Source organism: Microcaecilia unicolor, chromosome 2 (genome assembly GCF_901765095.1).
Source record: "Microcaecilia unicolor chromosome 2, aMicUni1.1, whole genome shotgun sequence".
Taxonomy (NCBI): Eukaryota; Metazoa; Chordata; class Amphibia; order Gymnophiona; family Siphonopidae; genus Microcaecilia; species Microcaecilia unicolor.
The window spans coordinates 558,083,594-558,100,394 of record NC_044032.1 but is presented as its reverse complement, the minus strand read 5'-3'; the positions used below and the strand labels follow the sequence as shown (position 1 = coordinate 558,100,394).

General features: G+C 39.8%; 1 protein-coding gene across 2 annotated transcripts in view; it reads right to left on the bottom strand.

Annotated features, from left to right (window-relative positions):
- Positions 1-16,801, bottom strand: part of EXOC1 (exocyst complex component 1) — a 163,332-nt gene that overhangs the window by 53,086 nt on the left and 93,445 nt on the right. The window contains exons 10-12 of one of the 2 annotated variants that reach the window (XM_030191403.1): positions 16,021-16,126; positions 12,765-12,809; positions 4,873-5,036 (exon numbers count right to left, since the gene is read on the bottom strand). In XM_030191403.1, coding sequence (XP_030047263.1) covers positions 4,873-5,036; positions 12,765-12,809; positions 16,021-16,126 — 315 coding nt within the window. The remainder of the gene's footprint in view (positions 1-4,872; positions 5,037-12,764; positions 12,810-16,020; positions 16,127-16,801) is intronic. The other variant, XM_030191404.1, reaches the window with a different exon arrangement.

The following is a 16,801-nucleotide window of genomic DNA, read 5'->3' as shown; positions in this document are numbered from 1 at the left end:
AGTAGATGTGTACAGGGGTGGAGTTTGCAAGTACACATAGATCATAAATACACTCATTTATGTGCTTATTTAAATAATCTAAGCATGGATATTTACACCTGTTCTCAAGCAGGTGTAAAATGTTCACATATGCAATGTAGGCAAGATTCCTGCCGCTTACGTGTCTTCAGAAAATAGCAGCTACATAGGTGCTAATTACCCTCAAACTAAGTGTCCCCTTGTAAAATTACTCTCAAATATCTGGAAAGGTGATTAGCCTTTAACATGAAGTATCTCTGGTAATGTAAGAACTCCTCGCTGCCTGACTGTGCCTCACAGTGTGTCAATTTCACTGTGGCACACACACAAAAATAGCTGAATTAGCTTAGGTCTAGAGTTTTGGACCACTAATACCTATCACCAAAGTTTGTCTTTTCTGCTTCTAAAAAAACCCATACAGCTAAAATTATAATGAGCCCTAACCCATTCAGCGCTAGATTCTATATATGGTGCCTAAAAAAAATCCTACACAAGTGGTATTCTATAAGCTGCGCCTAAAATTCAGTGTGGTTTATAGAATTAATGCTTAAGTGGAGAGGGTGCGCTTAAATTTAGGCACCACCATTTGCACCAACATAAATATGTTGCAAAGGCCCGCGTCTAAATTTACATAAAGAGCACTGGTATTCTAAAATTACACGCCTAACTCAAAACCAGACCCCCAATCTGCCTCAAAAGGTCCATGACCCTCCCATTTCCGCACCTTCTATTTTGGGCCGCGTGCAAATTTTAGGCACGGATCCCACAAATAACTTTACACAAGTTCTAATTAAATCTAATTAGTGCCCATAATTGGCACCTATTGGCTCGTTATTCTATTAAATTGTGTGCACGAATTAGGCTGATAAAGACGAATCACCACTGGAGATATAATCCAACAGTCTTTTATTGGTGAAAATAAAGAAAGGACCTGACACAGGCCGTGTTTCGACGCATGCAAGCGTCTACATCAGGGGTCAAACAGTAAGCTCTACAGGTAAAAAAATAATAATGAAATAATAAATGAAAATGGTGAATAAACATGTATGGCAGTGTACAAAAATGCAAAATATAAAAGGACCCGACACGGGCCGTGTTTCGACGCATGCAAGCGTCTACATCAGGGGTCAAACAGTAAGCTCTACAGGTAAAAAATAATAATGAAATAATAATAAATGAAAACGGTGAATGAACATGTATGGCTGCCATACATGTTTATTCACCATTTTCAATTACTATTATTTCATTATTATTTTTTACCTGTAGAGCTTACTGTTTGACCCCTGATGTAGACGCTTGCATGCGTCGAAACACGGCCCGTGTCGGGTCCTTTCTTTATTTTAATCGATAAAAGTCTGTTGGAATATATCTCCAGTGGTGATTCGTCTTTGGTCAGCATCTACTTTTGCCTGCTGTGATTTGTCGTCGTAGAGGGATACCCTGCTTTGTTCTTTGGTGCACAAATCAGGGACATGTCTAAATTTGCACACACAATTTTTGAAAACTTTTATAGAATCAGGGAGTTAGGGTGCATTATTAGTGACTAGGTCCCACTGCATAAAATGAGAACTGCAGAAAACTAATGTGTGTTAATGGAAGTTAACATATGTTAGTAACTCTAGACAATACTTGTTGTGGGCAGCAGCTAAGGCCAATATTTGCTCATGCATCACTTTGCAGCCTAGTACTTTGGGGTTAATCTTTGCCATTCTTCAATCACCTTCTAGAATTTCCCAGCAAGTCTAGGGTGCTTTCTGCTGATATTTAAAAATCTTCTTTAAACCTCTGGGTTCTCCAAAATCATTAAATTAAAGAACAAGAAAATATGAAGAGACCTGTGTTCTCATGCATCCTTCCCATGGCAAGCTATGTAATCCAAACTCTAATATTCTGAAGTTGTTTTTTCAGCTTATTTACCTATTTTCTGTCAGGTTTACTCAGTTGCACATGGACATGCTTTATGTTCTAGTCCTTCCTTGAAATCATCTATAGGAGTTTGAAGAGGATAAGGACCAGCACTAGAATGTTTGTACGTCTGGGAAGCTCGCCAGGTGCCCTTGGCCTGGATTGGCCGCTGTCGTGGACAGGATGCTGGGTTCGATGGACCCTTGGTCTTTTCCCAGTGTGGCATTACTTATGTACTTATGTAGTACCCCACTGGTCATTTCCCTTTGACCTAGCAGAGCCTGCCAACTACCACTTCTTCTTGCTCAACTAGCTTTTCATTGTTTCTATATTTTTCCTTTAAATTTCAGTCTGGTTAGCTAGCTCACAAATCTATATTGGGCCAGTGTCAAAGGCTTTACTGAAATCCAAATAAGCCACATCTACTGCACTTCCTTCTCTACTCACCTCGAATAAAAGAAATCCAATTTACCCTAGGGTGAAACATATGATCCTGTAATCACAAATTCCAAGATACTGCACTATTCTATTCTTCACTAGTACTTTCAATGTCTTGACTACAACTAATATTAAACTAACAAGTCTGTAGTTTTATGCTTCCTCCTTGCTCCCACCCATCTGGCTATGTTCTCCAGTCTCTTGCAACCTCTCCTGTTTCAAGCAGTGAGCTAAACATAACTGTGAGGAATTCAGTCAGCACCCTAGCAACTTTGATATCATGGGATATATCCCATCAGGTCCTATAGCTTTATTTACTTTCAACTGTGCCAGTACTTTGAACAATACTGTCTCAGCAAATGGTAATATGCTTACCCTCCATTCCTTTATGACCATCACCCTCTATGCTAGCATGAATATTGAGCTTAAGTATTTAAGAAATTTGCTTTCACATGATTCTATGCTGATGACTCCCAAATCTACCTTTCTACCCCTGATATCTCACCTTGCATCCAAACCAAAGTTTCAGCGTGCTTGTCTGACATTGCTGTCTGGATGTCTCAACGCCACCTGAAATTAAACATGACCAAAACCGAGCTTCTCATTTTTCCCCCCAAACCCACCTCCCCGCTCCCCCCGTTTTCTATTTCTGTTGATGGCTCTCTCATTCTCCCTGTCTCCTCAGCTCGAAACCTTGGGGTCATCTTTGACTCTTCTCTCTCCTTCTCTGCTCATATCCAGCAGATTGCCAAGACCTGTCGTTTCTTTCTTTACAACATCCGTAAAATCCGCCCCTTTCTTTCCGAGCACTCTACCAAAATCCTCATCCACACCCTTGTCACCTCTCGATTAGACTACTGCAATCTGCTTCTTGCTGGCCTCCCACTTAGTCACCTCTCCCCTCTCCAGTCGGTTCAAAACTCTGCTGCCCGTCTCGTCTTCCGCCAGGATCGCTTTACTCATACTACCCCTCTCCTCAAGACCCTTCACTGGCTCCCTATCCGTTTTCGCATCCTGTTCAAACTTCTTCTACTAACCTATAAATGTATTCACTCTGCTGCTCCCCAGTATCTCTCCACACTCGTCCTTCCCTACACCCCTTCCCGTGCACTCCGCTCCATGGATAAATCCTTCTTATCTGTTCCCTTCTCCACTACTGCCAACTCCAGACTTCGCGCCTTTTGTCTCGCTGCACCCTACGCCTGGAATAAACTTCCTGAGCCCCTACGTCTTGCCCCATCCTTGGCCACTTTTAAATCTAGACTGAAAGCCCACCTCTTTAACATTGCTTTTGACTCGTAACCACTTGTAACCACTCGCCTCCACCTACCCTCCTCTCTTCCTTCCCGTTCACATTAATTGATTTGATTTGCTTACTTTATTTATTTTTGTCTATTAGATTGTAAGCTCTTTGAGCAGGGACTGTCTTTCTTCTATGTTTGTGCAGCGCTGCGTATGCCTTGTAGCGCTATAGAAATGCTAAATAGTAGTAGTAGTAATTCTCCTTTTCCCTAGAACCATTCCCTTTTTTCCACTTTTGATTTTATTTCCCAGTTAGTCTCTCTCTTTTCCTTTATCTATTTGAAACAATTTTTATTCTCTGCTTACACTGATTGGGTTGACTATACTCTGTCTGAGCCTCTGTCTAACTAACTGACTTTCTTACCTTTTATTTCACCTAGTTTTTGCCTGACCTCATTCTTTGGGTCTATTTCATAAATGCTATTCTTTTTGCTCTCACTTTTCTCTCTTATCTCTTTGGTGAATCCAGAAGTCATTTAATCCTCTCTCTTGCTGCCAATATACCTGGCACAAAAAATTGTCGTCATTTCAACACTCCTTTAATTCTGTGTACACCTCTAGATCTCTTAGATCAGTTATTTCTGACCAGATTTCTTTAGTATAAGTTATTTGTTTTCTTAAAGAGATCTTCTAAAATCTGGGACCCTTCTTCTAGTATGTGTTGGTTCGGATCCAGTATTTATATTGAACCACACAGTATGGTGATGAACGAACTCCATGTTATTTCCTATCATAGTTCAGTAGTAGTCTTATACTATCTCATCTTAAGAGAGCCCCTCAACTAGCTGCTTGAGAAGAACTAATTGGAAGAATTTTAGAATAATCTTACAGTTAGTTAACCCAGCAGCTGGCATGCTCCAACTTGTATGGTAGATTCAAGTTCCCCATACCTTTGCATGGTATCCTTTAGATATTCTAATTCCTTTCTATACTGGTGCAAAAACAAGCATTATTTATCATATATTACTGTTTACATTATGAAACTTTGCAAAAACCACTGTACAACAGTCCTTCAATAAAGCTGCACACCAGCTGGGATTACTGGTTAACAAGGCATATGCAAATCAACTTAAACGTAGACATAAGAAATGCCTTAAGCACATTCATATTTAAAACCAAAATGTTTGTCAGCTTGTACACTTAGCTATATACAGTTTAAGATCATTACAAATATTAAATACTACAATATTTTAATGCATTTTATTTTACCTTATCAAATTTGGTTCTATCAGCCACATCAAGGTCTGAGGCTGACATGTTTCCCATATCCAGCAGTGATGATGACTGAGACCTGCGACTCCCTGAGCTTTGAACTGAGAGTTTATTGAGGCTGGATGTAGACCCTGTTAATTTTCCAGAGCTTCCATGAAGACCTGTGAGACGATGAAACCATGTAAGACACCAAAATACATTTCAGAGTACAAATAGTGCATTCTCCCCTACCTATGCAAAGAAACAAATGCACCTTACCATTATTTGCAATGGAAAATGCAACATATAGAACTAGACAGTAGGTTTGGTATAGGCCATGAAAATGGCCTATACCAAACAAAAAATAATGATCTGTGATGAAAATAGCTTAATGAAGACGTGCCATTCTTATTAGTGATGCTCACAGTCTCATAAAATTCAGTTTCTTCTTTCTTATAGCTAGTGTTTGAAAAAAACAGAAGCTTAAAGGGAAACTAGTTAAGCACACAGATGGGACAAAAACTGCAGTAGGCCAATAATCTCCTCTTGTCTCTCAGCTCTTCTTCACTGGTACCAAACTGGTGATTCTTGGTATCCTCTTCCTTAACTACTAAACAGTCAGAGAAAGCAGGAAACCACTTCCTGCTGGCATATTTTCAATATGTATTTGTTTACTTCACTGAAGTTATCAGTGGAGGAGTAGCCTAGTGGTTAGGGTGGTGGACTTTGGTCCTGGGGAACTGAGAAACTGAGTTCGATTCCCACTTTAGGCACAGGCAGCTCCTTGTGACTCTGGGCAAGTCACTTAACCCTCCATTGCCCCATGTAAGCCGCATTGAGCCTGCCATGAGTGGGAAAGCGCAGGGTACAAATGTAACAAAAAATAATTTTTTAGCATTATTGCTTCTTTATAGTAATATATAGCTATTATGCTAGCACAGTTACATGCATTATTAATAACTATGTCCTAATGCATAAATGAGGATTGTAGTAAAATAATGTCCATTAAAGGTTTTAGTGCATGTTAGCAACTCTAGGTGATAGATAGCTGGGGAACAGGTAGCTATAACTTGCTTGCCTGGTAAGAAGGTAGTGGACCTCATGCCATCATCTAAATAGGATTTTAGAAAGAGCTGGGGAGAACCAGCTGTGGTGGTACACGTGGGTACCAATGATATAGGAAGGAGCATGAAGGATGTTCCAGAATCCAAAATTTAGGCTTCTAGGCAGGAACACAAATCCAGATCCTCCAGGGAAGCAGTCTCAGAATTGCTACCAGTTCCACACATAGGATGCCAAAGGTAGGCTGAGATCTAGAGTCTCAATGCATGGATAAGATGATGGTACAGAGGGGCAAGAGCTTTATATGGATTAGGAAGTGGGGAAATTTATGGGGGATACAGAGTGCTCTAAATTAGATCATGAGATAAAATATAACTTGGAGTAATGTATCTTCAAAGAATACTGCTAAAACAGTGTATTCCAAAAGTGTATGGAAAAATCAAAGATAGAAAGGACAGATTAAATAAAGACAGCTATGACTCCAATTTACCTCAAGCAATTCTGAAGTTGATTTTGAATAGAAATAAAAATCACGCATTCAGACGTGTGCCAGCAGTCTGAACAATAAAACTGGAGAGTTAGAAGTGGTCCCTCTTCACAAAAGTGGTGACAGAGAAGAAGCTGGAAACTACAAGCCAGTAAGCCTCACTTCGGTTATTGGAAAAGTAATGGAAGCGTTGCTGAAGGAAAGGCTGATATGCACAGACAGGGAGAGGAACCTTGGGGGTGATAGTATCCGAGGATCTGAAGGCAAAGAAACAGTGTGATAAAACAGTAGTTGTAGACAGGATGCTAGGCTGTATAGAGAGGTGCATCTAGCAGAAGAATGGAAGTGTTGGTGCCTCTGTACAAGTCATTGGTGAGACCCCACTTGAAGTATTATGCTCAGTTTTGGAGGCCGTATCTTGCTAAGGATGTAAAAAGACTTGAAGCGGTCCAGAGGAAAGTGACAAAAATGGTATGTGGCTTGCACCAAAAGATGTATGAGAAGAGACAGGAAGACCTAAATATATGTACCCTAGAGGAGGAGGAGGGACAGGGGAAACATGATACAGACATTTAAATACTGAAAGGTATTAAGATAGAAACACATTTTCCAAGGAAGGGAAAACGGTAAAACTAGAGGACATGAATGGAGGTTGTGGGGTGGTAGACTTAGGAGTAATGTTAGGACATTCTATTTCACGGAGAGGGTGGCTGATGCGTGGAATGCCCTCCTGAGGGAGGTGGTAAAGAAAAAAGATACTGTGGTGGAATTCAAAAAGGCATGGAATGAACACAGAGAATCTCTAATTGGAAAACAAATGGTATTAAAAAAAAAAAAAAGAACTTAAATGGTGGTATCTGTGTTTGTATGTCAAGTGTCGCTTAGATGAAGAACTAAGGCCGGGGCTGGGCAAGCTTGTACAGTCTGGGATCCTGTCTATGGCAATCCGGTTTAGGATAGGCTTGAGAGGGCTTTGAAAAAAAAAAAACTCCAGTAATTTGGAATGCAAGGACAGTGCCGCACAGACTTTTACGGTCTGTATCCCACAAATGACAAGATGAATTTGGATAGCCTGGAATGGGCTTCGATAGCAACTTCAGTAGTTGGAACCTAAAGACAAGTCCAGGCGAACTTCTATGGTCTATGTCCCAGAAATGCCAAAAAGAGACAATGATCAAGCGTTTTATATCACCTTCATTGTTTGTTTAATCATGACTTGATAATGAGTGTTACTGCTGGTCAGACTGGATGAACCGTTCAGATCTTTATTTGCAATCATTTACCATGTTACTATGTATGGCACTAAAGGGTCCTCTTACAAAGCTATGGTAGAACGTGCCCTTACGCATTCTTGTGTGCTAAGGCCATATTTACCTCTGCCACAAAACAGCCGATTTTCCATTTTCTGAATTAATGCTAATGCTGCCATTAGTGTGCAGCCATTACCAAAAATTAGTGCATGAGCCTTTACTGCCACCTATGTTATAGGTGTAAGGGCTCACCCGCTAATCAGTTAGTACATGGCAATGTAGAAATGCTGATTAGGACAGATACGTCCACTCGCCGCCCCCCCCCCCCCCCCCCCGATACTCTCCTTCCCAGAAAAATATTTTTTTTTTAAGCACACGGTTTGTGCATGCACACATTTAGGACTTGCCTCAGTATGTCCCATGATAAGCCCTTTTAAGCTGTGGTAAGCATGTGCTAGTACTTACCATAGTTTCTTAAAAGGAGTCCTAAATGTAGATAAATTCATCAGACATCTCAGAGATCTAGTAGAAAGACATTATCTAATGGCTCCTGCCCTCTGGAATAATCTTTAAAAACAATACGTGCAATAAGAATCCCCGGAGCTCACAGTAACTACTACTACTACTATTACTATTTAGCATTTCTATAGCGCTACAAGGCATACGCAGCGCTGCACAAACATAGAAGAAAGACAGTCCCTGCTCAAGGAGCTTACAATCTAATAGACAAAAAATAAATAAAGTAAGCAAATCAAATCGATTAATGTGAACGGGAAGGAAGAGAGGAGGGTAGGTGGAGGCGAGTGGTTACAATTGGTTACGAGTCAAAAGCAATGTTAAAGAGGTGGGCTTTCAGTCTAGATTTAAAGGTGGCCAAGGATGGGCAAGACGTAGGGGCTCAGGAAGTTTATTCCAGGCGTAGGGTGCAGCGAGACACAAGGCGCGAAGTCTGGAGTTGGCAGTAGTGGAGAAGGGAACAGATAAGAAGGATTTATCCATGGAACGAAGTACACGGGAAGGGGTGTAGGGAAGGACGAGTGTGGAGAGATACTGGGGAGCAGCAGAGTGAATACATTTATAGGTTAGTAGAAGAAGTTTGAACAGGATGCGAAAACGGATAGGGAGCCAGTGAAGGGTCTTGAGGAGAGGGGTAGTATGAGTAAAGCGACCCTGGCGGAAGATGAGACGGGCAGCAGAGTTTTGAACCGACTGGAGAGGGGAGAGGTGACTAAGTGGGAGGCCAGCAAGAAGCAGATTGCAGTAGTCTAGACAAGAGGTGACAAGGGTGTGGATGAGGGTTTTGGTAGAGTGCTCGGAAAGAAAGGGGCGGATTTTCGGATGTTGTAAAGAAAGAAACGACAGGTTTTGTGGCGGTCTGCTGGATATGAAGAGTCAAAGATGACCCTAAGGTTTCGAGCTAAGGAGACAGAGAGAATGAGAGAGCCATCAACAGAAATAGAAAACGGGGGGAGCGGGGAGGTGGGTTTGGGGGGGAAAATGAGAAGCTCGGTTTTGGTCATATTTAATTTCAGGTGGCGTTGAGACATCCAGGCAGCAATGTCAGACAAGCACGCTGAAACTTTGGTTTGGATGCAAGGTGAGATATCAGGGGTAGAAAGGTAGATTTGGGAGTCATCAGCATAGAGATGGTAGGAAAAGCCATGGGATGAGATTAATGAACCAAGGGAAGAAGTGTAGATAGAAAAGAGGAGGGGACCAAGAACAGAACCCTGAGGTACGCCGACAGGCAGAGGGATAGAAGTAGAAGAGGATCCACCAGAGTGAACACTAAAGGTGCGGAGGGAGAGGTAGGAAGAGAACCAGGAAAGGACAGAGCCCTGGAATCCAAGTGAGGACAGGGTATCGAGAAGTATGCTGTGATCGACAGTGTCAAAAGCAGCGGAAAGATCAAGAAGAATGAGGATGGAATATGTTTACGTAAGCTAAGTTTATCGCTTTAGAAATTATTAGCAATTTACATTGTTGAATGACAATTTGAAAATTTATAAAGTGATTTTGAACAAGAAACATACTTGAAAATTAAAAAAAAAAAAAACTGGACCAGCGATGATATTGGAGTAACTTGGTCTTTTGGGTTAAGACACTTTCCTTCAGTAATTATCCACTGAGGTTCACAAAATAAATAAATATACGCTTGTTATTTGCACTTTGATTGGAAATGAATTTAAAAGAATTCAAAATGCTATTAAAGACTCATTTATTTATATTTGCTTTTGATATTCAGTCTGAGGGAGAGCAAAGATATACTGATGGGTACGTAAACATATTGCGCTAAAAAGCTTGCTTGTTTTAGCTTATTTGCTTTTACGGGTTTTTTTTCCCCCTGGAATGAATGTGTTAGGTCTAACCTATCATGATTTTCTGACTATATTTCTATGTTTATTGTAAACCACTTAGATCCAAAAAGGCAAGGTGGTACGTCAAATCTTAATAAACTGTAAAATGACAAAAAAGAAGATCTGATTGGTGGTGGGGTGATAAGCATGGCAGAGAAACTCGTCCAATAAAAGTATACCAGAAAAATTTCATTGTAGTATCATAATGGATAGAAATTCCACGTGCGATTGGGAAAAGTAGCCTACACCTGACTAGGATGGTGAAACAAATTGAAAAGTTAACAGAATTAAGACAAAACTGGAAAAGTAATGAGAGATTTCATTTACTCCAGGATAGATGTTACACTAAAGTAGGCTAATGTGGTTAAGTAACTACATGCCCTGTATTGTTTGATTTATGCTGTAAACTGTCTTATAGTATGATAGAAAAGGCTGTTTATAAGACAGATAATATATATGAATAAAATGTGATAAAGACTGCTTCATGGCACAGCAAGTCCTGGAACTGATAAGATGGGGTACTACATAGATGTTAATTGTCAGTACAATGCATCTATGTAGGGACAAAGGTGCTGGAGATGCTTGACAATGGTGACCATAATGCAATTAAATTTGATCTTAATTGCTGGAGGAAGAATAAAAAAATAAATAAGAGTTACTGCAGAAGCATTAACTATGATATAATGAAATTAGCTAGGTATAGCAAAACAGGGCTTTTATGTGACTTCATCTTTGTTTTCCCAGTGCCTAATAGTGTACAAAGTGCAATAATTTTACTTGCATTCAAATAGCTACTTAGAATATTCAAGTAAGAAAGCTTATCTGTAAATTTTCATATTGCTGAATACTCAAGAGAGTCATTCAAGTCACCCCACCAATGCTGCCAACATGATCATGTTTCAAGTACTCGGGCTCTGCATCAGGGATAATCCAAAAATGTTTTCCTCAAAACAGATGGATACTACTAAGTTGCTAATGCATTCGTCCATGAATTTAAATTACTGCACTTTGGATACTGGACCAATGATAAGAATTTTATGAGCTGTAACTATGATGAATTGGCTAAAGTTTACTGCTCTATGAAAGTCCTCTTTACTTATATTTAAGAATCTTTTGAATAACCGTTTTTGCTATTATCAGTTATGTTTATTGGGTTTCTGTGATTATATTTCATAAAGGCAACATCCATCTTGGCTCCTAAAATAAATCCCAGTAATGTACAAATTCTCTCAAGCAAAGTTACATCTGATCTGAGGCAGGTGCAAACTGTGCATGTGTGTATGGGTGAAGCAGGATCACCAGTGTGCCCTCTAAGTCCACAGGGAGGGACATTTTGGAGTCTCTGCTCCTAATCTGACCCATCTGTATTGCAAAGAAATGGAGAATGGGCCTTCCTGTTAATCAGCTGCCCAGAGGAGGGGGGTGTCTTCTGAGAATCTGGAGCGAAGAATAAAAGGCCAAATTTTCCTGAAGTCAGAGGTTTTCTTTTCCTACAATGGATCTCAGAGAAGTAGTTGAGGCTGTAAGAGCCCCAAGAGGGTCAGGCACAGCCTGGAAGATCAGCTAGGAGTGCCACTATCCCTAAGCCAGCTAGGCTTAATCCAAGCTGTGAGCTTATCTGAAGAGGTGAGTAAGATCCAAAGGGACTGTGGCTGGAGCATCTGCCTGAAGGATCCAGGAAAGAAGAAGAGTCCAGGGCTCAGAAACAAGTGCCCATGGTCCAGCTGCTTGGAAAGAGAAAATGATCCCTAGTGAGGCAAGTGGGGGGGGGGGGGGGGGGATCTGTGTCCCAGGTGCATCCTTCTACCTGGCTGAGAAGATTCAGTGTTGCAATGAAAGGGATCTGCTTGCCAGGTGTGTCCATCATTCTCCACTAGATGAGGCTTTTGAGATTTTTTGCAGAGAAGTTTTAATATTTGCTGTCTTGGAGAAGAGAGCAAAATCTTACCCACACTTGTATAACTACTCAGGAGTTTTGGCTTCTTGAATCAATGTCCAGAAAAGAGTTTTGCCTATTTGAAATACAAAGGTTTGGAGTTTGCAATTTTGTAGCTTTCTTGCAGAAATAGAGCTAAATGGTAAAAAAAAAAAATGAGGTAGCCAACAGGAAAAGTAGGGTTGAGGATGAGTCTTCCAACACTAGACACTCGTACACCGATGTGTTCTCAAAAGCAGTGCTGTCCTAAATTAGGCCATTTGGCTATGTGGGTACCGGCACTGAATATTGCTGGTATCCACATAACCCTGCCTACTTTTTGGTTGGGTGGTCTGTGAGAATATTCAGCAGCACTCTCCAGTTAAGTACCACTGAAAATCCCCACTTAGGCAGCGGGAAGCGCTTTAAGCAGGCTGGAGAAATTCCTGCCCGCTTAAACTGCTTTGAAAATCAGCCAGTATATGTAATATACTTTGCACATCTTTACAGAAAACAACTGTCACATCTTCAAAACATTTCATGTACTCTGATTTCTTCCAAGTCTCAAATGAAAACAAGTCTTTTGTCTTAATCTAAGCTTTTATGGTCAACATATGTACATTAATACATGCAAAACTCTCTTACCTGAGAAGCTAGATTTTCTATGGTTGCTTCTAAACCACAGCCTTGTGCTTGCCAGTTGACATTAACTATCTCCCACCCCACCCCCTACTGATGGTTTAATGTATCTGTTAAAAAGCTCTCCTTCATAATTCTAGACTGCTCAAAATGAACCATCATGCATTGATGAAACCTGTAAATACCCCAATAATACTCACTCTCTGTTTCCTGTTTGACAGCACTTTCTTTTCGAGGCAACGTAGCTGCGATGAATTAGGTTGCAAGCATCAAAGACAAAGATGGGTTATCATAAGGCATTTTGCACAGACCATGCACAAAAAGGCAAGTTAGGCACTAATTAGAAAGAGACATGCAGAGAACTATGAAAAGCAAGAAATTACTGTAGTACATAAGCTTAGTTGATGAGATACTAGAATATTTAATGACAACTATATGGAAAATAATGTGAAGTATGATGGATGCTTCAGATCCAAGTGAGAACTAAAGTTATACTTACATTTTATATAGTTCTCTTAAACCAAACAGTTGTAACAGAATCAACGGTGTAATAGAATGCAATTTAACTTGCAAAGTCTGGTAATGCCACACAACACACAATATATTTACAATAGTGTTGTGCAATGGCAAAAAATCATTAAAAATTTAAAACCTGCATCAATCTGCATAAAATTAAGGTATCTCTCAAGTCTGGGAAGACTGAGCCATGGGCCTGGACATTTAGGTCCAACCTCCACCTCTATGTTTTAAACAGTAATACTGCCATTTATCTTGCTATTCATCAAATCTATGATTATGGATTCTAGAGATGGCTTAGTGAAGTCCTGGAATAAGGCAATTCATGGGATAGAGACATTATAAAATAGCCATTTTCAAATCTCCTACAATAACCTAGCAGCAGTGTACTCATGATTCAGAGCAGTTTAACACTGCCAAGAAACGCCTGCAGGTATGTTAAAACTACTTGAAATGCCTCACTTACTTTTTTCCAGAGAGGCTTGTAGTAGCTTATAGACTAAGATTTACTGAGAAACACGCTTTCGAAAACCAGGGTCCATTTTACCAAAATATGTATCTGCAAGACAGACCTTGTTTTTGCAAGTTTATGTCTCAATGTATCTTTTCATCTAGGGAGACATCAGTCTTTGTGTCATTTTTTTCCACTACAGACCTACATGGCTACCTTCTGATGTTTTTATTCAATAAGTTTATAAGAACATTAAGATACATCTTGACATAATTGATCTAAATTATACTCAGGTGCATCCTTATTCTTGCTTCAGTGGAGTGAGATAAAGAAAAGCTTACTTTAGCTAAATACACTCAATTGCATAAGCACAGCTCATACCAAGTGTACGGTTCTCTCTCTGTTTGCAAGATGAGCACACATTATCATAATATTACACAGCCAGAGAAATTAGTGAACAAACTGCATGTACAGGGATTTGAACAAAGTTCAGAAATTAATGGATTTAAAGCAGAGGAATAATATTTAAATTTGATGTGATGAAAACTAAAGTAGAAAATGTACAGAATTTATAGAGTATTAGTTTAAAACAAAAAAAAACCCACAGATTTTGATGAACAGCACATTACATGCAGAAGTATTCCGCCTGAGCATATAAGACATACTCTCAACAGTTTGTGTTTACGCTAACTGGCTGCGACTTTTTAAAATCGAGAACAATTTCTAAAAAGTGTTAAGGTTGCTCAGTAAGCTTGCAAAGGAGAATCATAGCACTTGTGTTAGCATCTGGCATGAAAAGAACTTCCCCTTAAGCCCCCAAACAGGTGCTGTATTTGAACTGCAAGAGTATTGCAGAAGTTTAACAAGCCATAGGCAGCAAGAAACTTAAGAAGCAAACAAAGGCTCTAAGCTGTAGGATTCTACTCCCCACTACCTTCTGTTCTACTGCATCTTTTGAATTAGTCAAGACTGGTTGAATGCATCTATGTATCTCCCTCTGTATATGTCTGTTTAAACAGGGCTCTAAAATGTATATTTGGTTATACACTAACCCCAGGATTCTATATAATTTGGCAAAAGTTGAGCATCCAGGGCAGATGCATGCGCAAATTAATGAGTTGTCAAGGTATCATCTATTATTGATGTTAATTGGCACTAATTTGGATTGTTGCATGCATCTGCCTGTTCACTATTATTTAACACTGTGTGCCTAAACTGTTCCGTGTGCAACCCAAAAGGGGGACATGGCCATGGAAGGGGCATGGGCAGGTCAGGCACATTCCCAAAAGGTAGGCACAGTGTCGTAGAATATTGGAGTTATGCACCCAACTTGAGTGCCAGGATCTACATCAGGTTTCAGCAGGCGTACATTCTCATGCCCAAAGTTGGACGCAGGAATCCATACCCAGCACTTTTCTATAAAGGGCACTCAGCTTGTTGCACCCTTTATGGAATAGTGCTTAGCAAGGATTTTTCCCAGCACCTAAGTTTGAGCGCCATTTACTGAACTTGGCTCTAAACCCCTTTTCCTCCAAGTCAATTCCCAGTCCTCTCTCACTTCTCTCCCCAGGTTATCTCCAGTCTTATTGCCTCCCCTCCTCTGGTTTACACTTCCCCCCTCTCCTCCCACCCCAAAGACCTTCATCAATGTATTGCCATGTGGCGTTCCCTCTCCTCTCCCAAAAGACCTGAAACCGTGAAGCTCCTATTACCTCCCGATGTATCCCATAGATCCTTGGTAAGGCACAGACCAGGTGGGAGATAGGCAGGACGGTTAGGCTAGTTAGGCTGGGTGAGCTGGGAAAGGAAGTTGGTGGGCCTTTTGGAAGAGCCTCAACAAGCTGGCCTTCTAGTAGGCTTGGAGGTAGGCAGATCAGCCTTAGGGCGTATCAGATGCCAGGAAGTAGTAGAGCTCCTGTGTTTTTTTGGTCACCATTCATAAGCAAACAACTGAATTTTCGAATCCCTGTATGTATGTATGTATATATATATAAATTACATACACATATACACAGGGATTCCAAAATTCAGTTGTTTGTTTATGAATGGTGACCAAAAACATCCAGATGGTGGATATATATATATATATATATATATATATATATATATATATATATATATACACATACACACACACATGATGCATATCAACAACCCATTATATAAAATTTTTATTGTTGCTATAATTCAGGGGTGGCTGAGTGACAGGCCTATGGAAACTCCAAGGGACTGACCAGTTAAAATAAACCCTAAATATAAATAAAATAACCCGTTTCAGCAGTAGCTCACGTTAAATTTCAGTATGGGGCGGGGGGGGGAGTTATTAAGATAATTCTTAGAAGTTTGTTTATTGATTGATTACTGTAACCAAGTTCAAAAGCTCTCTAAATTTTTGAATACAAGGCAGCTCAATGATCCTTATGATCTACATAAGACTTCAAAACTTCTGCCACAGTTAGGCAGAATGGGTGCTGTTTTACAGTGCTTACCAAATTTCTTCCCTTCTTTGGTTATGCCAGACATCTTGAACCTTACAACCTCAAAGAAATCTTTTATTTCCCTTTCATATAACCGGGATAAGTAGTCCATATAATTCTGAATTAAAAAAAACAGCTTTGTATGATTTGTTAGGTAACCTGAATAAAAATGACCACAGCATTCTAGAATATATACAATAATTATCATGTCGTCATATGCTCTTTTGATGTACTGACATTTGAAAACTAGCAAACACGTTTTAACACAAAAAAGGGATTGAGATTAAACATACTAATTTACTATACAAATTCTTTTCTACTAAGTAAAAAAAAACATATACCCAAATCTCTTACACTCCTCTGGGAACTTAAGAATGCTAGGATAGTTGTACAAAGCTCCTGCTGCAAAGAGTAACTGCCAACTCCTCAAACTCAAAATCATATTGCTAAAATACTTGGGATTTTATTTCTAATTCGGAAAGGCCACCAATTGCTACAACAAAGACCTAGTAAAAAGCTCAGTTTCCCACTAATCCTTGCCCCACAGAATTTGCTTAATGAATTTGCTGTTTCATAAAAGATTTGATATATTTTTTTTCTTTTTTTAATATTTTTGACCCAGGTAGGAAATTAGAAAGAATAGAAACTGATCTGCAATAAGGACAGCAGAGATAGCCAAAGAGATGTGCAAATAGCCAAGAATTATTAGAAAAGGTAAAATTATGTCTTACCTGATAATTTTCTTTCCTTTAACACAGCAGATGAATCCAGAAACTGGTGGGTTAAGCCGTCC